The following is a 23,364-nucleotide window of genomic DNA, read 5'->3' on the forward strand; positions in this document are numbered from 1 at the left end:
ACAAGGATAGGCACCATCTTCTTCTGCTTTTCCCAGGCCACTAATAGAAAGCTGGATCAGAAAAGGAGCAGCTGGGACCTAGCTAGTGCCACATGGAATACCAGCATTGCAAGGAGCAGCTTTACCAGTTATACCATAATACCAGTCCTTCAATCATATTTTCAAGTAACCACTTTCAAAATACCTGGTTGCTTACAAGTCATTTTTAGAAGCTGTTTCACTGTTTACCTCACATATTCTTTAAAGTTCCTTAGAATATTCAGGCATTCAAAACATATATTTCTATTAAACCAACCTGTGATGATTAGTACTTAACAAGCTATCTATCAGACATTCCAAATTCCCTCATGCTTACTACTGCCTCACAAAAAAGAGATGTGATTCATATACCTGCACTATTTCAGAGCTGTTCTTGTTAAAATTCATTGAACCTGGTTTCTTATTACTGGTAATGTGACATAAAACAGTCTTGACCAAAATTCCTCTCAATACCTACAATTCAGCTGAAAAAAACAATGAAAGATAAGAATATTTTTTGCATCTCACAATGCCTTTAAACAAAGGTAAATGACACCAGAAAAATGAGTAAGAATCAAGAAAACACACACCCACACTAGAGATTTTTAAAAATTGATAATACCTTTCCATGGGCATTTTAAGCCATTTTATATCTATATAAAAAAATCCTGTAACTTATTCTGAAATAAGAAAAATTTATCTTGGATTACTTAGGTTTGTGCCAAAAAAAAAAAAAAAAAAAATTTAGATCTTGGCTGGCTGACCCTGATCTTACCTGGTTATTTTCTTCACAAAGGAACATTATTTAGGCAAACTGCTGTTTTATTCACATCTCTTTCTAAAAACTGTATAACCATGCGGTGATATCTTTTCAATCAGCACAATATAGAGTGAGTGGCTGCTAAAGCATGATTGATGAATAGATGCTTCATTGCGTTGTTCATATCAAATGTATACAGGCTCATAATCTCCCCATTAGTCTCTTTACTGCCCCTCTTACATCTTTGTTTCTCAGGGTGTAGATTAAAGGGTTAAGGCTAGGTGTGACCACTGTGTAAAAGAGGGCAATGAATTTGCCTTGATCTTGGGAATTTTCTGTTGGTGGCTGGAGATATATGCACATAGCTGGAATGAAAAAGAGTGATACAACCACAAGATGGGCACCACATGTCCCAAAGACTTTCTGAAGTCCTGAGGTTGACTGCATTCTCAACACAGCCCTGGCAATGGCGCCATAGGAGATGACAATGAGGATAAGAGGTATGAGAACAAAAACAGAGCTGGTGATCAGAAGGGTCAACTCATTCAAATGTGTGTCTGCACAGGATAATTGCAGCAATGCTGGGACTTCACAGAAGAAATGATCCACATGGCGATTTCCACACAGGGGCACCCAAAAGGTAAAGAGGGAATGAAGGGCTGAGTCGGTAAAACCACTTACCCAGGAAACCACAGCCAACAGGTGACAGAAACGAGGGTGCATGATGACACTGTAATGCAAAGGCCTGCACACAGCTGCATAACGGTCATAGGACATCACCACCAGAAGGACACACTCTGTGGTTCCCAGTGCAAGCACAAAGTAGAGCTGAGTCATGCAGCCGGCATAGGAGATGGTCTTGTCTGGGCCCCAGAGGTTGACCAGCAGCTGAGGGATGGAGCTGGTGGTATAGCAGAGATCCAGAAAAGAGAGGTTGGAGAGGAAGAAGTACATGGGAGTGTGCAGGTGGGAGTCCAGGTACGACAGGATGATGATGAACAGGTTGCCTATCAGTGTCATCAGGTAGAACATCAGGATGAGCACGAAGAGAGCTACTTCCAGGTGAGGCCAGTGTGAAAAGCCCAGCAGAATGAAGTAGTCTTCAGAACTTGCATTGATTTTTTCCATGATCATTCAAGTTTTTTTTGTTGTCGGAGGAAAAATAATCATAAATGTTGGAAAATGGAAACAAATACTCCTAGAGTCATCAGAACACTGAAACAGACATGAAAGTTAACATAAAGGGTCTGTCTACTGTTCAAGTCTTGGATAATCTCAGCTTTAATAGAAACTTTGAATGTAACAAACTGAATAACCTAAGAATCCTCAACCTCATACTGTTATAAAAGAGAAAAAAATTGAATAATTCTTTCTTATACTCAATCCTAGTTCTCAAATACAGAAGAAATGATGATGGAGTGAGAGAAACATTTTATCAAACACTGTGGGTAAACATTTGATGAAGAGCAGGAAATCGACATAGTTCGAAAATTTTCCTAACAAGTTATATCATTCTGTGATAAATAATATCACCATCAGTGCTAGGACCAACCAACATCCCTTGCTAATATGATGTTCTGAATAGGACATGATTACACATCAGTGAAATTCTTGAAACATGAGACAAGCTCAAAATGAAACACAGAAGTTTACTAATATTCAAACATAGACAGGTCAATGAAGATACATCAAAGATGAGAAACTGTGGTGGAGCTGCAAATTGGTACAGCCTCTATGGAAATCAGTCTGGAGAACACTCAAACAACTCAAAATCTGCATACCATATGACCCAGCAATAGCACTCCTAGGAATATATCCAAAACACCTGTTTTACGACAAACCAACATGCATCCCTATGTTCATTGCAGCACAATCAGTAATTGCAAAAACATGGAAGCAACCGAAATGCCCATCAGCAGAAGATTGGATAAGAAAGCTTTGGTTCATCTACTCCATGGAATACTACTCAGCTATTAAAAAAAACAAAATGCAGTTCTTTGTGGCTAAATGAGCACAACTGGAAACTATAATGCTAAGGGAAATGAGTGAATCCCAAAAGATTAGATACCACATGATTGCCTTGATTTAACCTGTAATTTTTGTATGGTTGTTTGTTATTTTTTGAACCTGTCATTGATACTGTCTCAACCCAGATGTTTCGAAGAATGGAACTTGCATTATTTTTAACATATTGTTTACCCAATACTATGTCAATTAATTCCATAATGTTGTATATTGACACTGAGGCCTTGTTGGGGCTTTTAACTGACTGGATCTTTACTCTGTTAGACCTATCTTCAGACCATAGAAGGTCTCCCCAAGAGGCCACTGAACTTATCTGGACAATAAGACGCTGAACTTTATGCTAGGCATGTGTTTGCAAGCAATGAATCTCAACTGAACTTGAACTATGGTTATGCAACAAGGTGGAGGAATCCACCATGGGGGGAGGGGTATGGGAGGGGTGGGGGGAATCCCCAGCGCCTATAAAACTGTACTACATAATACAATGTAAGCAACAATAAAAAAAAAAAAACAAAGATGAGAAACTGGTTCAGATTAAAGATCAATGAGATATGATGTCTAAATATTTGATCACAGACTTCAAAAATACTATGCATAAAATTGTTGAAATGTTGAAGAAAATAAGATATGGACTATTAAATAATATTAGACTCATCATTTTTGTTGACTTTGAAAACTGTAAACAAATTGCATAAAATGGTACTATTATTGTGGGGTCAGTATAATGCTTCATCAGGCTTAGCCTCTGCGTGTGGGAGGTATCACATATGAGTGTTAGTTAGAGTTCCCTTTGCTCATTTCTGATCCAACACCTTTTTTATGCCTTGGGAAAACAGAGAAAGCTCTCCCAAGTCCTTGAACTCCCAAACCAAAGAGGAAGAACTGGAAGAAGTTCATGGCTTCTAGCTTCAGTCTGGCCCAGCTACTGGGGCTACTTGGGGAGTCAACCTAAGGATGGAAGAGCTTTCTGCCACTCCTTCTCTCTCTGCAACTCTGCGGTTCAATTAAAACACAATGAATTTAAAAAAAAAAACATGTTATTATTCTAAGATGATAAGTGCTGAAATACTCGTGAGTAAAGGAATACAAATGCTGCATGTTACTCTCAAAAGAGCAAAACTAAACAAGTAGATGATAGATGATAGAACAAAGCTTCTCAGGTAAAAAATCCCATTGCTAACTCTGGGTGAATAGGGAATGCTTTGTGCTACTTCTATTGATAATTCTATACATTTAAAATGTTATCATAAGGTGAAGTTCTAATTATAAATTTAAAATAATTTTTAAAATTTTATATTCTATCCATATAATTACCTCATTATATGGTTAAAAAATCTTATCTTGTTGTTCTAATTCAGTCCCAAAAGAATACGACTAAGTGGAAATAGAAGAAATTCCTAACTGGGCTAGAGAATACAATCTCTAAGAAACTAACCCTTATTAACAAATACATAATGTTTGGTTTTCCTTTCGGCATGTTCAGGTTATTGCACATCATATGATTATACTCACAGAAGCGTTAACAATGGTAATCCTGAAAAATCTTGCATAAGAATGAAAAGACAGACTGGCACTGTGGCATAGCAAGCCTGTGATTCTGTGCTCACCTGTGATTCTGCTGCTCACATCCCTATGAGCACAAGTTGGTGTCCCGCCTGCTTCCTGGTGATCCAAGCTCCTTGCTAATGCTGCACAAGATGGCCCAAGTGCATGGGCCCCTACATTCTCCTTCTCTCTGCGTCTGACTTTCAAATAAATAAACTTAAAAAAGGACAGGATGAGAAATACCAAATTTAGAATCATTTTATGTAATTCATGCAATGTGTTCTACATATTAATAAATAAAATTAGTTTTAAAGAAGGAAGAAAATGATTGTTGATATAACTGCTTTTGAGAAGAGTCAGTCTTAGGGAAAGATGGCTGAACATTCAATGAGATAGCTTACAGCAAAGAAGAGCATTATATTGCAGGGCTGAGAAATCGGAACCACAGGACTTCAGGAATGTTTCTGTATGATTTTTCCCCTATAGAAATGTAACCGAGACAGAATTTAAATTCTAACCATAAGTTGCAATCACTATATACTTTTGTTATCCCATTTTGAGAATAATTTAAATATTTAGTAAAAGCATTAAATTGGTTTTTAATATACTGTTAACTTTTTGTTAAACAATAAAGGAGGCTTCAGAGATAACTATGACTCTTAGGTAGTTCTTTTACAGTTTTTAAATCTCTCTTGCAAAATACTAATATGATCTTGCTATAGCGTTATTGTGGCAAGACATAGTAACTCCTTGCTTAAATACCCCCTTTTAGTCTCTAAATTCTTTGTATCTTCCAGCTTTGCAACATTCTTGTGACACATAGTTATATAGTATAGGAAACAAAACATATTATCACATTCAAGCAGAAAAAATGCCAGGTAACAAACTATTCGATTTTCTTCTTATTGAAGATGTGGTAAATGAAAACCTTCCTAAAGTTGCTTTCATGATCTGTGCAGGAACTAACCTCTGTGGTGCTGGGGACAAGCATTATGTCAGAAGACGTGATCTCCTTCCACCATCCTCATACCCTGGACAGTCTCTTGATTCTGATCATAATGCTTCCTTTGCTGTCTTAGCAGGTAGCAGGTCTCAGCAGTCCTTAAACACCTTTCCCTTCTGCCTTTGCTGTGTGTTCCCATTCCCTCTCTGCTGTCTTCCCAGCCAATGCCACCATCACATGCAGACCCATCAGACTGCTGATCTCTGAAATCATCAATCTAACGCGTGTTCATATCCTAGATTCTTACTTACTAAGACAGATTAGGGAAAGAGTCTAAAAGTGTGATAGTCAGGAGAGTCTTGAATCTAACAGGATTTGGTTGCTGCAAGGAGAAACTCATTAGAGTCCTCAGTGTGTGAAGGGGTGGAGCCTTGTTTTAGAGATAACCTGGGCTTTTGTGGAAACAAAGGAAGACCGCTCAGTCTCCTTGAGAGAGATCACTGGAGGATAAATCCCAAAGTGACAATTAGCGCTCTTCAAGGAACTGTTCTGATTAGAGCAGCTGTGCAGGAATGCCTTCAGCATGGTACCACAAGGCTATAACAAAGATGACAGTAATTTCACCTTCCAGCGCTCACTGGAACCATGCAGAATCATTCTTGAAGTCATTCACTCAGCATTCACCGAGACAAATGCTCTAAGCTTTTTTTTTGAAAAAGAAGGACTGTTTGGTTGAAATTATTGGATTTGTTCCCCGTGATTTCTCATTATACAAGTAGTTGCATTTGAGATGAAACAGCCCAGTTAGTCTAATTTGTAAATGGAAGAAGGCATGAAACATTTGAACAAAAACTAAATCGGCCCAACACAGTAGCCTAGCAGCTAAAGTCCTTGCTTGAACATGCCAGAATTCCACATGGATGTTGATTCTAATCCCGATGGCCCTGCTTCCCATCCAGCTCCCTGCTTGTTGCCTGAGAGGGCAGTTGAGGATGGCAAAAGGAATTGGGACCCTGCATCCTCATGGGAGAGCCAGAAGAGGGTCCAGACTCCTGGTTTTGGATCAGCTCAGCTCCAGCCACTGTGGTCAATGGATGGAAGATCTTCCTCTCTGTCTCTCCTCTTTGTATAACTGACTTTCCAATAAACATAAAATAAATCTTAAAAGAAAACAACTAAATTATATATCTTCACTTTGTTAATGTGGATTCCTTAGTTCTGACTGCCTGATATTCTCAAAATTCAAGGCCTGGTTAAACACTGAAAAACTGAAGAAAGCAAACTATCAAAATATTGTTTACAGTCATACCACCCTGAACGCTCCTGATCTCATCTCATCTCGTGAAGCTAAGCAGGGCCGGGCCTGGTTAGTACTTGATGGGAGACTATCAAAATATTACTCAGAAGTTTATATCTTAAGCTTAAAAAAAGAAACTATGAGATATTTTCTTTTTAAAGTAAAAAAGGAGGGAGAGAGAACTTTTGCTATTTGAAAATCAGAGACACCTTTTCAGGCATTGGCTTAACCTGTTGTATCACAACAAACATTAATCCAAGTCTTGCTGAAAGCTTTGTCAAAACATGCAAACAGTTGAGATGAAGTTGGATTGTTAGTCTATATCCACAATTGGCTTATTGCAAAAAAAGGGGGGGGGGTTAAAGGGAGGGGAGACAAATAAATCAGCATGCTTAAATTTTTATATTTTTCAACAAAGCTATTATACCTATATTAAAGAAAATTTTGGTATGGAAATCATAACACCTTATAATAAGATAGACATAAAATAGAGCGATCTAAACAATAATCCAATGCCTTCCTTTCCAACTAACATAGGTAGGGGCAAAAGATCTCTGGTTTCAGAAAACATGATGGTTGTAAAAACTCAATTAAAAAAATAGGTAGTCTTCACAATGTCTGTGACATAGTCACTCAACATGTGCTAGCTGTCGTTCAAGTGAATTTTAAATAGAGTTAAATTCAAGTAGAACTGATAGCACAAAAGATAATACGACCTCATTTTTGTTATTATGTATTTTAGATATTAAAAATAAACAAAAAATAAACAAAACTGTCATCTTTCAGAATCAACTGTACATTTTGTCATATTTATTTGTAACGTTTTAAAAATATTGATTTACTTTTAATTGAAAGGTAGAGTTGCAGAGAGAGGAGGAAATACAGAGGGTTGGGGAAAAGAGACACACAGAAAGAGAAATCTGCCATTTACTGCTTCAGTTCCCGAATAGCCGCAATGGTGGGAGCTGGGCCAGACTGAAGCCGGGGGTCAGAGACTCTTCTGGTCTCCCGTGTGAATACAGAAGTGTAAGAACTTGTGGCCACTTTCCACTGTCTTCCCAGGAGCATTAGTGAGAAGCTGAAAATAAACAAATGGCTGCTACAAACTGTGGGCGCAACAAGAAAACTGACCACAAGATGAAACAAAGTTCTTTTGAAAATGTGGAAATATTCTGTATTTTAATTGTGATGGTATTTGCAGAAGTTCACATTTGTTAAAAATTCAGAGTTGTTTACTTACAATGGGTAGATTTTATTGTAGGTGAGTAGTATCTCAGTAAACCAGAAATAGAATGGCATTTAGATCGTGAGAAGCTGGGATGCTACGTGAGGTACATGAAACAGCAAGAGCTCCAAAAAGGAGAGTGATATGCATCTTGACATCTTGTGAAGTTTGTAGGTGATACAATGTGATTCAGTTACCCTACATTAGTGATCATGCTTCATGAGAAATAAAACAGATTAAGAAAATGGACATTCTAATATAAACTCCATTTTGTGTCCTGAGTGCTTTATTATCAACCTGGTTTCCTGCTAGTATGCCCGGGAAAGCAGCAGAAATGGCCTGAGTGTTGAAGCTTCTGTCACTCACATGAGAGACCTGACTCCTGGCTTCAACCAAAGCTGGCACTAGCTGTTGTGGCCCTTGGGGGCAGCGAGCCAGCAGATGGAAGATCTCTGCCTCTGTCTGTAAATCTAATTTTCAAAAGTGATACAGAAACTTTTTTAAAAAAGAAAAAAATCTCCACAGGTAGAAAATCTAAGTAGAACACATCATGTAGTAGTAATAAACTCTAAATTAAGGAAGAATAGGTTGATGAGTAAATGGACATATGAATAAACCTATCATTTTCAATCAGTGTACTGTTTAACTGTGACAGCCATATAGGCCTCCAGATGAATTAGAACAAATCGTCACATACCCTTGAACATACAAAAGGTAAACTTTGCTCTTGTTATTCATCATCCTTATCACTGACCTTTGCTGTGTCACATTTAGTTAAGCTAACTCTTTGGCCAAAATTTCCATTAGCCCTGATCTATAATATGTCACCTTTCTTTATATATAAAGAATGAGTTCATCATTAAGTGTGTTTGTGTGTTAGAAATATTTCATATATTTTTAAAAAGATCTCATGACAATACAAACACATGCATATGCATAGACAGTCAAAAAACCTCCAGTTGTTAATTTTTGTGAGTATTACAGATGGCAGGTTTAAAGCTAAAAACATCACTAAGAAAAAGATTTATAAAGAATATTTAAAAACTTGGTAATAAAATAATAGTGTTTTTGGTACAGCACTTGTTCACAATTGATGAGTTCCAGACCAAAATGCAGGATCACAACAGAGATCTAACCTCCCAGATGGACAAGGGACTCAAAATAAAATTGCAGAACATATAATCGCTCAGTCACATCTTTGATTGACATCCCACTAGTCTCTTTACTGCCCCTCTTACATCTTTGTTTCTCAGGGTGTAGATTAGAGGGTTAAGGCTAGGTGTGACCACTGTGTAAAAGAGGGCAATGAATTTGCCTTGATCTTGGGAATTTTCTGTTGGTGGCTGGAGATATATACACATGACTGGAACGAAAAAGAGTGATACAACCACAAGATGGGCACCACATGTCCCAAAGACTTTCTGAAGTCCTGAGGTTGATTTCATCCTCAGTACAGTTCGAGCAATGGCACCATAGGAGCTGAGAATGAGAAGAAGTGGTATGATCACAAAGATAGAGCTCATCACCATCAGGGTCAACTCATTAGCACGCACATCAGCACAGGATAATTGCAGCAACGCTGGGACTTCACAGAAGAAATGATCCACATGGCGATTTCCACACAAGGGCACCCAGAAGGTAAAGAGAGAATGAAGGGCTGACGTGCTAAAACCACAAACCCAGGAAACCACAGCCAACAGGTGGCAGAAACGAGGGTGCATGATGACACTGTAATGCAAAGGCCTGCACACAGCTGCATAACGGTCATAGGACATCACCACCAGAAGGACACACTCTGTGGTTCCCAGTGCAAGCACAAAGTAGAGCTGAGTCATGCAGCCAGCATAGGAGATGGTCTTGTCTGGGCCCCAGAGGTTGACCAGCAGCTGAGGGATGGAGCTGGTGGTATAGCAGAGATCCAGAAAAGAGAGGTTGGAGAGGAAGAAGTACATGGGAGTGTGCAGGTGGGAGTCCAGGTACGACAGGATGATGATGAACAGGTTGCCTATCAGTGTCATCAGGTAGAATATCAGGATGAGCACGAAGAGAGCTACTTCCAGGTGAGGCCAGTGTGAAAAGCCCAGCAGAATGAAGTAGTCTTCAGAACTTGCATTTTTTCCCATCATAATTCATTTTTCTATTCATAAGGAATAAATAACATAAACTTAGTGCTTGTCCACCCATTGTCACACATTACCATATATATTTGGCAAAAAAAAACCCATATGCTATGGGTGATTATGGAACTAGAATTGATATCATTTTATATTTTACTCAGATATTTATCTTTTAATACACACATACAATCAATAACCTCAAAGTAGACTTGGTTGTTTCATGTATTACCATGTTAACATTTATATAAATTAAGAGTAAGGTATTTCAAAATCAGGATAGACAATGTTTATGAAAATTTTTCATGAGAAATTAAATTTATTTATTTTCTCCACATTTTCAGGGTACTTTCAGTTTGAAAAACACAGAGAAAGAATAATTCTGTCTCAATTATTTATATAATTTTCTTATATAAAAAACATTTCAATTATAATTTTGAATCTGTTGCACAATGGATAACACACTGATTTTAATAAAAATTTTAAATGCTAATATTCATTTAAAATTAACTAAGTATGGTTATATAAGCAAAACATGTATTCAATTTATTCGTACTAATATATCAACTCTAGGCAAAAAAGTAACATGGAAATGTAGGTATTACGTGACACACACGTAAGTAATGGATTCACAACATGAGCAAAGTGAGAAGGAAGGAAGTGGAAGACATTGGAGAGATCAGTGCTGGAATGCTTCCAGAGTCGAGCAAGAACACCAGCAGCACTGGAAGACACTCAGAAAATGTAGAGAGGGAGCCACGGGGTGGTATTTAGAAGCAGGTGACAGAGGAGCTCCGACATGGCGTTGGAAGAGTATTCTCACAGCGCAGTGAGATCTGGACAACAGGATCTAAAAGATTTTGTGAAATTTCTTCTATTTGAGCCAGTATTGCAACATTATTATTAAATTATTTTATATAATTATTCTTTTATTTTTAAATATATAAAATTATACTTTATACAGTTATATTTATAGTTGTAAAATTAGTTAAATAATAGTAAATGTATGCTTCACCATTTTTGTTTTCTTTAATTTGTAATAGAGCTTCTGGATAGATATTAGCCAATAATAATAGATGATTACAGATAAATGAGCATTGAAATCTCATTTCATAGCTATTCTGCAAATAAATAATAATAAAGACATTCATCTGTGCACTAATAGCTTCAGTTTTAGTAGCCCATTTCCTCCTTTGTATAATCAGTCTTTCATAGGAAAAAAGGCACTCTTATTATTTAGGTTTTTTTCTATATGATATCATAATCACCATTTAAATATTTCTAAATAGTTTTTCTTTGCTGCTTATGCTCCCAAACCTCAAGGCTGATTCCTCTTCTGACAGAAAATGGAATAGACCAACATCATCACCACAGACCCATTTTCTATCTTAAGAGGAATTTTAATAACTCAACTATTTTTATCCACCACAGTCTTGAAGATCCTTTATTGGATTTCTATTCCTGATGGTCATACAGTGTTGTATTCATGCAGCTAAGTTCAAAATACAGTCTCCATCCAGACAAATGTACTGCACTTGGCCTGTTGATGGAATATTTTCCTCTATAAAGTTTCTTGGTGGTGGCAGCCACTATTATATTCAAGTAAATAATGCCCATTTTAAAACAGAATTGATTGTGAAAATCAACAGTACAGCATCCCCAGGACTGAGCTGAGCGATCTGCTATTCAAAGGATGTGAATATCTTAAGAAACCAAAGGCAAGCTTTACGCATGCTCACCAGGTACGGAAACACTGCTACATTGATTCACATCCCTTGACTCAATCCACAGAGTTCTGAGGTCATCCAAAACAGCAATTTAAAAAACATGAAACTAGGGTGATAAGCTTTGACAATAAAGTTACTTACACACATCAATTCTTTTGTATACACATTTAATTTAGTGTAACAAAGCAACTTGTGACGTTTTAATGTTCACAATTATGCATTGTGTTTCTTATCTAGTGGGAAAAAAAGAGAATAAAAATAAACAGGAACAAAATTACAATAGAAAATGTCAATCTCTAATAAGATCCTTCAGGTTCTGTTTTCAAATAAGGTCCTACAGGTTCCTACCAAATGGCAGAGCTCAAGTCATCATTAGCAGAGAATTTTATTTTTGAAATTTTCATGTTTCAATTTTGACTTCTGAAAAGTCAACGGATGTAAGGAATCTCTAACTTGCTAAGCTTTAGCTGCACAACTATGAGCACAAATTTAACCCATGGCTGTGAGATTAACCCAGGAAGGCACCTAAACATCTCTACAGCTTTTGATATCATCGATATTACGCGTGGTCATTGGTTTTGGAAGTATTATGGCTAAGTTTCAAGAGTCATTTTGCTAAGTTTCTTGAGATGACAGGTAGAACACAAGTGACTTTCATTCAAGTGACATTTGCTCTGATGCAAACATCATTTTCATCTTAATGCAACTACTAAATTCCTTATTGCATTAGTAAGAGCAAGTGGTGGATGTGCTTTCTATTGTATCTGTTGTATAATCCATCCTTCATCTTATTCTAGATCCATCCTTCATGTTATTCTAGAGACTTGAAGGGAATGGGGAGTGGTGTTTGGGTTAAAAGCCTTGTGTCCCACACTGGAATGCCTTTGCCCGATACCTGATTGGTGCCTGCCTGCAGCTTCTTGCTAATACAAACCCTGGCGGTCAGTAGTGCTGGCTCAAGTCATTGCGTTCCTGCTACTCAAGTAAGAGGTCCAGGCCCAGCCACTGAGGGCAGTTGGGACGTGACCCAAAAGATGGGAGTTCCTCCTGCCTATCCAACTTTGTCTCTCTTCTTCTCACATAAAATTTTTTAAGTTAAAGGAAATTAAAGAATATAAAACAGAAATAGAGACTTCTCTAGAGAGAAGTTCAGGGTTTGGTTTTACTGATAGAAGTAAAGAAGGCATTGAAGATTCTATCACCTAGATTTTATGAGCTGTGGGGTATAATATCTTCTCTCTTCTTTTAAATCAAATAGTGTGGGGGGGAAATGTATAGCTTAGCACTCTCCTCTTGTAATTACTGAAGCAATTTTGCTAATTCTTGTCATATTCATTTCCTAGAATTTTGCATATTTTATATTGAGAATAGTTTATTTATACACACACACACACACATAATTTCGTATGTGTGGGGTAAAATAAATGCTTTGATATATGTATGCATTGTGAAGTGACAATGGTAAGTACTTACATAATTGTCATCTCTACTTGTTCTTAACCATTAGACCAAGAAGCGACAAAATATCCACCACCTCATATGCTTATCATTTTATAATAGAAACGTTTGCTTAGCAATTTGGAAATGTGGTCACTGCTTACCTGATTCTTAAGCGGCGCTCCATCCATTTCTTTCAGTACCAGCCTGACTCCGTGTTCGCCCCTGAAATTCTCTTGCTGGTTTGCTATCTCAGAAATAAACTGTCGTGGAACATGAATACATAACCTCAACGCCTTACATGATTTTGCTCATGAGCTAATCTAGCTACAGAGAACAGAGTCTGAAATGACTGTGATCGTCACTGTCGCAGAAGAGAGAGCCCGAGTTCGTCCAGAAGACGTACTTTTATCAGAATGTAGAAACTCATTAAGGTCTTCAGGGTATCAGGGGAGAAACCCTTTTAGCCTACAACAGTAGGATTTTCATGGAAACAAAGAGAATAACGGGCTTTCCTCGATTGGGACCTCTGGGAAAATAAATCCCCAGAGTTAAATTTATTCGTTTTGAAAGGCAGCGTTCATGGCTGAGGGGAAATAAAGAAATAGAGAAATCTTTTATCCAGTGGTTCACTGCCCTGAGGGCCACAAAGGCCTCATCTCGGCGGATTCTTCCAGTCCTCTGGCGCCACCTGCTGTTACTTTCCTAGGCTTGTTAGCCAGAAGCTGTATTGCAGAGGGACAGACATGCAATGCCCATATGGGGTGCCTGTCATAAGTGGCAGCTCTGTATGCTGTGTAACCACGTCAGCTCCTAGAGTTTCAATTAGTACCTTTCAAGCACTACTCCGGTTAAACTAGAATAATATTCTTCACTGAAATACTTTCAGTTTGATTTGTAGTCTTGTTGAGATGACTGTGTTTATCACCAAGCAATATGGAAAAAGATGCTGTGAGCTATACTGACAATGGATGGAACAGGTTTTACAGTTATGAGATTTTTTCCTGTAATTCCCCATGAAACTAAACCTTAAATGTAATAAGGAAATTGATTGGAAGGTAGAGGAAGACTGCAAACCAAGAAGCAGAAAAGGGAGAACACAAAAAAATTAAACTGTATACGTTTTCCTTATGTAAAGCTGAAGGTGTATTATTTGTGTATTTCAAATACAAATCCTGTGTTTCTTTTAAGTTCAATTCCAGGCCTATTCCCAAAAGTTTGTGAGAAAATTCAAGTAAAATGCAAAAGTTTTAGAACATGTTTACACAGTGTGCAAAATGATCCTTAGCTGTATTTGTATAGTATTGAATGGTTTAGGTCAAAGTTGTCACGTAATGTAACTTCTTGTACTGTTGCAACCTACTGCCACCATACAGTTTAGTAGCTCTCTTGAAAGTAACAGTCAGACACACTGCTCGTGATAAGAATTCAACTTTGTACTCTTGGAATAGTCTTTCTTCTTTCCCATCCCCTTACCTTTGGTGAGCACCATTGCACTCTCTACTCCCTGAGTTTGACTTTTTCAGATTCCGCATGCAAGCAAGGCCTTACAGTATTGCCTTTTTGTACTTTGTTTACTTTACTTACTGTGATGTCTTCCACATGTATCCATCAAGTTTCTCCAGGCTGAAAGGTCTGTAAAACTAAAGGATTTTTAATGAACTGTCATAGACACTAGCCAAAAATGAAAGGGTCATCCTAGGGTAAATTCCTTAAGTCTCCAAAAGCATGGCAGATAGCATTTGTAAAAGTGTCCACAGACTCTAACAATCTATATAATTTTATAAAGATTTAGTGGCAGGGGAAAAGATTGCATCTATGAGCTACATTAAATACTTTAAGTTAAAAATAAAGAATTTCCACATGAACAGTTGGCTCTATGAAAGATGCAGCATCTTTTTCTGTGGCAGCTGTGAGGTATAAAACTTGTGCCTTTCGTGTGTATCTAGGGGTTTAGACCTGCCAGCAGGCCCTGAGGTCACCGAGGGTGAGGCAGACGTTGGCCGCAAGAACCACCAGAGACAAGCTGGTGAGGAATGTCTGCTTTATTATGCACAGGTTACAGGTTTTAAAGGATAAGGAAGGGGAGGGCAGGAGGGAGCCTTCCAGCAGACCCCATGCCTGCTGAGATGCTGCTATATAACACATCTTTTTCTAAAGTTTCCAGTCATATCACAGGTCATGTTCCATGTGTACTCCCCTTGACCTTCTAGCCATGTTGGCGGTCACACTACACATGTAGGCGTACACTCAAATATGACCTCTGTCCTAGACAGCAAGACCCTGCTAAATGTTGTTTGTGCAACAGATGGTGGGGGCTTGGCAGTCCTCAGTTCCTTATCATTCACTAGCTTGCTGTCTACATCAACATTTTACATGTTAAAGACAAAGTCCTCAATGAACAACACCACTGACCCCCACCGCTGCACATACCAGTCACTCGTGATGTGTTTCCAATGTCACTCCAAGGTCACCCAATCCTCTGGATAAGTGATTACAAATTCAGAGGTCTCCGCTAACAATTCATGTTCTATATTTTTCTAGAACATCTCATGTAATTGAGAAAAACAGTATCCTATTAGAAGGATGGTTTGTCAAAAATAATACAAACCAGGATCAAGAAGAGACACATAGATCGAGACTTGCAGGAGCAAAATGTTTCTAAAGATGCCACACTCCCAATATCACAATATGTAACTCCAATACAGACATGCATCTATGCCACAATATCCAAGATTTTATGGGTATTTCATTACATAGGCCTATCTTGGTGCATTTATCCTTTGGTGGACACTCTGATTTCATATCTTGGTATTCCGTATCATATTATGACTCATAATGCAATGAACATGGTTGTGTATATATTATCTGCCCTGGATTATAAAGTAGTGGTAATGAAAACACTAACATGAATACTAATATCCTTATTTATCTGGGCAAAGGATGTTCAACACCACTAATAATCAGCGTAATTCAGATAAACCCACACAATATCACCTTAGCCCAGTTAGAATGACTAATAACAAAATGACAAAAAAAGTAACAAATGCTGGTTATGTTAGACTAAAGCGAGCTCTTGCACTCTATCAATGTGAATAAAAATTAGTACAGTCCTTTTATAATATATCTTCATCAAAAATTGAAATGCATTCATTATGTAATCCTAGAAATCCTATTCAGGATATATATCCAGATAAAATGAAATCAGTAAGAAAAGAAACATCTGCTCCCTCAAGTTTATTGTAGCACAACAAACTATATGCAAGAAAGAGAAACATAAGTGTCCATCAACAGATGAGTGAATAAAGAAAATAAGGTGCTACTAAAAGGCATGAAATCTTGCCCTTTGTGACAACACAGGTATATATAGAAATTACCATGTTAAGTGAAATATGTTAGGCACATAAGGCTAATCACAGCATAATCTCACTTTTGTGTGGCATCTGAAAAAGCTGAACTCACAGAAGTTGAGACTAGAACAGTAGTTACCAGAGGCTGGACAGAGAGGCAGTGTGTGTGGCAAAAGGAAAGTTTGGTCTACTAATGGCTACTAAGTTATAGTTTCATAGAAGAAAGAAGTTCTGGTGTTTTGTATTACAGTGTGGTGAATATAGATAATAAGAACTTATTAAAACTTTTTAAAATCTTTCGGATTGATTTTGAATATTTTCCTTCATAAATACTCATTATCATTTATTTTATTTTTATTTGGATGGCAGAGTTCCAGAGAGAGGGAGAGACAAAGAGAGATGCTTCATCCACTGGTTCACTTCCCAAATGGCACAACGGCCAGATGAGCTGTCCCAAAGCCAGGAACCAGCAGCTTCCTCTGGGTCTTCCACATGAGTGAAAGAACCCAAGAAGCTGAGCCATTCTCTGATGCTTCCTCAGGTTTAACTGGGAGCTGGATCAAAAGAGGAGTAGCCAGGACATGAGCTAGTGCACATATGGGATGCCAGCACCATAAGTGGAGGCTGATTATTATACCACAGCTCCCACCTTCTCTGTAAATAATTAGTAAGCATTTGAGAATATTGATAAGTGCACTCTGAACTGAATACTGCTACAAAGTTTATATTTCTATCATGTCATCACTTGGTACTCAATAAGTATATACAAATTTCATGTGTCAATATTAATTTTATTTTTCTGACAAGCTGCAATAGAAGAATCACAGCTAATGGCTTACAGGCATTTAAATTTGAAGTAAATGGCATTCTATTTTATGGACAGTAAATATGAAAGAATCCTCATTTAGTTGATAAAGATCATGGTCACTCTGTGCTCTAATAGGTCTAAGGTACATTAACTACCTGTGGAAGACATGGATGCTACGTGAAACCTCTGGAAATCTGCAATAGGAGAATCACAGCTAATACTGACAACCATTCTCTGCATAACAAGGAGCTCCCGTCATGCAATTGGCCTCTGATTGGGCTAAAATACTGACTATGAGTCACCATTATCTGATTTGCCAATCTGGTTATGCAATGTAGCATTCCGTTATTAAACACAAATGTCATAAATAAGACCAAGCCTCAGTAGGATGTGAGGCAACATAAAGTTCATTTCAGTGTGAAATTCCAGCACATTTATGAGAAACCAATTATACATGCCAGAACTCAAGTTCCTGGAGTATCTGCTTTCAAGATTTATTACCTCTCACTAAATCCATATATATGGCTTATAGGATGTTCCCCAACACATAGGAAGTTCTCTATGACAATTTAGCATAGGAGAAACTGTTCAAACTTGGCTCACTTTGAGTTTGAATATAAGTGGACTGAGCTCAAAGTTTGAATTTGCTACTCTTTTCCTTTAGGACATGTTATAGAGCAGTAGTAAACAAATCAGCCTGGTACTTGTACAGAAACAGAGATGAAGATCGATGGAACAGAATAGAAACATCAAAAGAGAGCCCACACATGGACAGCTACCTAATCTTCCACAAGAGAACAGAGAACAACCCAGGGAAAAAAGATGGTCTCTTCTACAAATTTCAGCACATCTGAATAGCAGCTTGCAGAAGTAAGAACAAGATCCTCATCTTTCATCAAACACAAAGATCAAATCTAAATGGATAAAGGATCTAAGCCTAGACCCAGAAGTCATTAAACTCTTAGAAGAAAGTGTAAGAAATACTCCTCAATACTTTTGCTTAAGCAAAGACTTCCTAGAAAAATCATCAAAAGCAGTCAAGACCAAAATAAACAAATGGAACTACATCAAACTAAGAAGCTTCTGCACAGCAAAGGGAACAATCAACAAAGTAAAGAGAAACCAGCAGAATGGGAGAAGATTTTTGCATACTACACAACAGAGGCTTATATCAAGGATATGCAAAAACTCCAGAAACATGATAACAAAAAAAACCAAATAACCCAATTAAGAAATAAGTGAAGGAAATGAGCAGATATTTTTCAAAGGAACAAATTCAAAGAGCTAACAGACACATGAAAAAATGCTCAAGCTTCCTAGCAGTAAGAGAAATTAAAATAAAAAGTACACCGAGGTTCCATTTAACCCCAGTGAGAATGGTGCACATACAGAAAACCATGAACCACACCTGTTGGCAAGGATGAGGGAAGAAAGGTGCCCTCTTCCACTGCTGGTGGGACTGTAGACTGGTGCAGCCACTTTGGAAGTCAGTATGGAGAAAGCTTAGGTAACTGAAAATTTACATATCATATGACCCATCAATCACACTTCTATGAATACAAAAGAACTGAAGCATGCACATGAGAAAACAACCTACAATGAATATATTCATTGCAGCACAAACAACAATCGTAAAAACATGGAAAAACCTCAATGCCCACCAAAGGACTAGATAAAGAAACTGGTATATCTGCTCTATGGAATACTATTCAGCTATTAAAAAGAATGAAATTTTACCATTTGCAACCAAATGGTCCCAACTGAACCATTATGATCAGTGAAACGAGCCAATCCCCAAAAGACAAATATCATATGTTCACTCTAATACAGGACAACCTCCACTGAGAAACAAAACAAAAAGTTGAACAAACATACCCTTATAATCTAACAAGTGAAGGATATAATGGATCCCAGAGTACCAGCAATCAAAGAAAAACAACAGAATGGATCTCTACAACTGAATGAAAGTAGACTCTCCAGTGAAATTTCTAAATATACCTAGACAACAGAATATTAAACTTTCTACCCTTGCCTATGCCAACAGTGTCATGACCCATGTAAAGAGCAGAAAGTTGGAGTCAAGACTACACTTGATCAACGTCCTTTTTAATACTGCTTTTGCTACATCATGGGCTCTGATAGTTTTGTTTTTAATTTCATTTCTTAAAAAAAATTTTTATTTCTCTACCAATTTCTTCAATGACACATAACATTGCTTTCCTCAGGAAAGTTTTTATTTTCTTTTTCATTTCTTCAGTGGCATATTGATATTTAGTAGCATGTTATGTAACTCATGCTGTTGTAATTTTTAAATTACTGTTCCTACTGTTGATTTTGCTTCATGGTTTTTCATTTAACAGAAAGCACAGTAACTGTGTAATGGAAACTATCATAACCAGTTGTGAAGATGCAGTGCAGTATGCATCTCTACTTCCAAACCAAAGATGAACTCCCAAAGAAACTGTAAATATGTCCTGACAATAGGACGCTGGACTCTCTTCTATTGCCCATCCCTATAATGTGAGATTGCATTTAAATAGCAGAATGAAAGACACGTGACTGTTTATGGAGGACTGTACTAGTGTAACAATATGGGGAAATGAGTGGGAAAAAGAGATTTGGGGCGGTTGGGGAAACCCCAACAGTGAAAAACAACAATAATAATGCCTATTAAGTGGCTAATATTAAAATATTTATTATTACACATAATAAACACCTACCAACAACCCAGCTTATGAAATAAATCCAATACCCACACAGTTAAATTACCATGTTATTCCTATCCAATGAGTGAGTGTTCTTTACTTTTCAATATCTCTACATTTTAGTACTCATTAATATTGACATCCAGAATATAAATAATATTTTGGAGACACTTAAGCCTGAAATAAAGACGGTATATTTCATGTATTCTTTCACAGCTTGTCTTCTCCAGTCTCGTTTAAGCGGAATAATTAAGCATTGAAGATGACTGCAGTGCATTTCTACTCCTGAACAGCAGGACTCTCACTGACTGATGAATACACATTGACAATAGGATGCTAGACTTTCTACCACTGTCTATTGCTGCAATGCCACGATGCACTTAAATAACAGGAAGTTGGACTGTTGCTGAAGGACTGTATCCCTGTAATAACATTAGGAAAAACAGTAGGGGTGGGTAGAAAGGAAAGGGAGGAAGAGGAGGAGGAGGAGGGAGAATCTATAAAACCATATCATGCAAAATAAGAATATATGCACATGAAATTTAAAAACATAAATATCATTGAAATCATTGTTTCTGAAATGTACACCAAAATGCTCCTTTAAACACCTGTTTCCCACAGAGTCCTAAGAAAATCCTTCATTTATTTACCATTTTGGGGGAGTTAAAGTGATAATAACCATGCTAACACAGTTGAAGATCCTGCCCTGGTGCTGTGTCACAGCTCTAAGAATTCATGGAGTAAGATTTCCTGACACTAAGCTTCAATAAGAAGTGCTTCTTTCCCTTTTTCACATCACAAGAAGAAACCCTAGAGACAATTTCATTATGCACATGAAGATGAAACATTACAAACTTTAAAATAGTTGCCTTGAGAGTGGGAATAAAATACATATAACTGTGGTTCCACTGTTCCAAGTCTAGCAGAATCTCTAGGGACCTGGAGAAACTGAACTCATCACTATTAGTTTCCGCATCTTGCCAGCTTAATTATGAGATCCCAAAGGTGCTTCTTCATATTAGAAAAAAATCAGATACTTTCAAGATATTCCCAATGACTTCATAGTTTCATACAACTAATATGCTATCAAGTTGTGTAAGGATTATTCTAACTCATTCAGGGAATTTACAAAAGCAAATAAAATAGGCTGCCAATTCCTCTGCAAGTAGTGAGAAACCAGTAAGACAAACCATTAATGCTATTGTTTTTCTTCTCTCCCTCTTAAAAATGTAATTGTCACCAAGGAAAATAAGCCAATTACTCATGGAGCTAAGAAATAAATTCAATTTTTTTCACTTAGAAAATGTAAAACAAACTCCAGAAAAGCAATTCTAATGGTTTGATTCATTCATCACTTACTCATGAAGGAATTACTAGAGCATTTTTTAATTTTAATTTTTTTTTTAGTTTTAGAGCAACATTTATTAGAAAAGTTGAGAAAGGAGACTCCTGCCCTAGTGACAGGAGGGGGCTCTGAGATAGAAAGGGCCCTTACCCCTTTGCCATAGTGGCAGGAGGAAAAGTAAAAAGACCCTAGTCCCCTGCCATAGTGGCAGGAGGAAAAAGAGACTCCATTAGAGCATTTTAAATCTGTGCTTTCCTATCTTTTGCCTTCCAAATCTAAAACTGTACACTTTTTGAAACATCAAATAGAGAAACGCAGTGACTTTCCATAAGCCAGTATCCCATGTGAATGAAGAAATGCTTGAGTAGTTTCAACACTCTGGGCTACAATGAAGCTCAAACAGCTGAACAATCTAATGGAAACTATACTGGATTTTATCCATAAGTTAGTATTTGTTCCCAAATTTACTTGTTTAGATATTAAGTTTTAAGAAGTATTCCCGGGCCCAGCGCCATGGCCTAGCACCTAAAGTCTTCACCTTGAAAGTGACGGGATCCCAAATGGACGCCGGTTTTAATCCCGGCTGCTCCACTTCCCATCCAGCTTCTTGCTTGTGGCCTGGGAAAGCAGTTGAGGACAGCCTGAAGTCTTGGGACCCATGTGAGAGACCTGGAAAGAATTTCCTGGCTCCTGGCTCTGGATCAGCACAGCACTGGCTGTTGCAGTCACTTAGGGAGTGAATCATTGGATGGAAGATCTTCCTCTCTGTCTCTCCTCCTCTCTGTACATCTGCCTTTCCAATAAAAATAATAAATAAATCTTTAAAAAAGATCAAATAACAGAAAGATTCTCCAAGCCTCCAATCACAAACTAATGTCAAAAAAGTGAAAATGTTAATTCTTTGATCTGTTAATGTTCTAATCTGTACACACTGTATGTATATTGAAATGTCACACTTCAGCCATAAATATGTATAAATACTGTTTTTAAAATTTGAAACATGACATTCATTTTCTCTGAAAATTGTAAAAGGGGGCATTATTATTTGGCACCATTTAAATTTCTTACAGTAACCAGAATAATTTTATAAAGTGATATGCTAGATTCTCTAACAGTATTGGTGTGAGATAAAGAGAGAGAGAGAGATACAGAAGGAAAAAGAGAAAGTTACGCTATACCTGTTTGTAGGTGACATAATCTTATACCTAAGGGAGCCAAAGAATTTCACTAACAGACTATAGGAAATCATCAAAGAATTTGATGAATTTGCAGGATATAAAATAAACACTCAAAAGATCAATAGCTATAGGAGAAATACACCAACAATGTCATAAGTGAGGAAGAACTTGCAAAATCAGTCCCATTCACAATAGCCATAGAAATTTGCGAATGTCTTGGAGCAGATTTAACCAAGGACATGAAAGATCTCTACAAAGGAAAGAAATGTAAAGAGAGTGAGAGAAAAGGAAAAAAAACAAACAAACAGTAAAACCTTTCATTTCATGGATTGGAAAAAGATACCACAATATCTGCAGAAAACATACAGATTCAATGCTATGAAAATCAAAATAACAGAGACTTTTCTTCTCAGATCTAGAAAAATGATCTTTGAGTTGGCACAGTGGCTCAACAGGCTAATCCTCTACTTGTAAGCCCTGACTTCCCATATGGATGCCAGTTCATGTTCTGGCTGCTCCACTTCCAGTCCAGCTCTCTTTATGGTGTGGGAGAGAAACAGAGGATGTCCCACGTTCTTGAGAACCTGCATTCTTGTAGGGAACCTGGAGGAAGCTCATGTCTCTTGGCTTCAAATCAATTCAGTTCTGGCAATTGTGGCCATTTGGGGAGTGAACCAGTAGATGGAAGATCATTTTCTCTGTCTGTCCTTATCTCGGTAAATCTGTGATTCCAATGAAAATAATTAATAAATCTTTTTGAAAAAAGAAAAATGACCTTAAATTCCATATGAAATCTCAAGATTCCCTGAATCTAGTGGAATATATTTTTGAAGCATTCCTATCTTATTAATTTCTGGAAGAGTATCTGTATTGGATCTCCAAAAAAT

At 37.4% G+C, this 23,364-nt stretch overlaps 1 protein-coding gene and 1 pseudogene across 1 annotated transcript; both read right to left on the bottom strand.

The window, feature by feature from the left end:
* Positions 1 to 979: 979 nt before the first annotated feature.
* On the bottom strand, positions 980 to 1,912 carry LOC121167306 (olfactory receptor 2J3-like). Its single transcript, XM_040996756.1, has one exon. The coding sequence runs from the start codon at positions 1,910 to 1,912 to the stop codon at positions 980 to 982; it is 933 nt and encodes a 310-aa protein (XP_040852690.1).
* A 7,091-nt stretch (positions 1,913 to 9,003) lies between these two features.
* On the bottom strand, positions 9,004 to 9,946 carry LOC121167338 (annotated as a pseudogene).
* Positions 9,947 to 23,364: the final 13,418 nt, after the last annotated feature.

Source organism: Ochotona curzoniae, unplaced genomic scaffold (genome assembly GCF_017591425.1).
Source record: "Ochotona curzoniae isolate NIBS_2020 unplaced genomic scaffold, NIBS_Ocur_1.0 patch361, whole genome shotgun sequence".
Classification (NCBI taxonomy): Eukaryota; Metazoa; Chordata; class Mammalia; order Lagomorpha; family Ochotonidae; genus Ochotona; species Ochotona curzoniae.

Coding starts and splice junctions, on each gene's coding strand:
- LOC121167306 (XM_040996756.1), bottom strand. CDS start 1,912: ATGATCATGGAAAAAATCAATGCAAGTTCTGAAGACTACTTCATTCTG.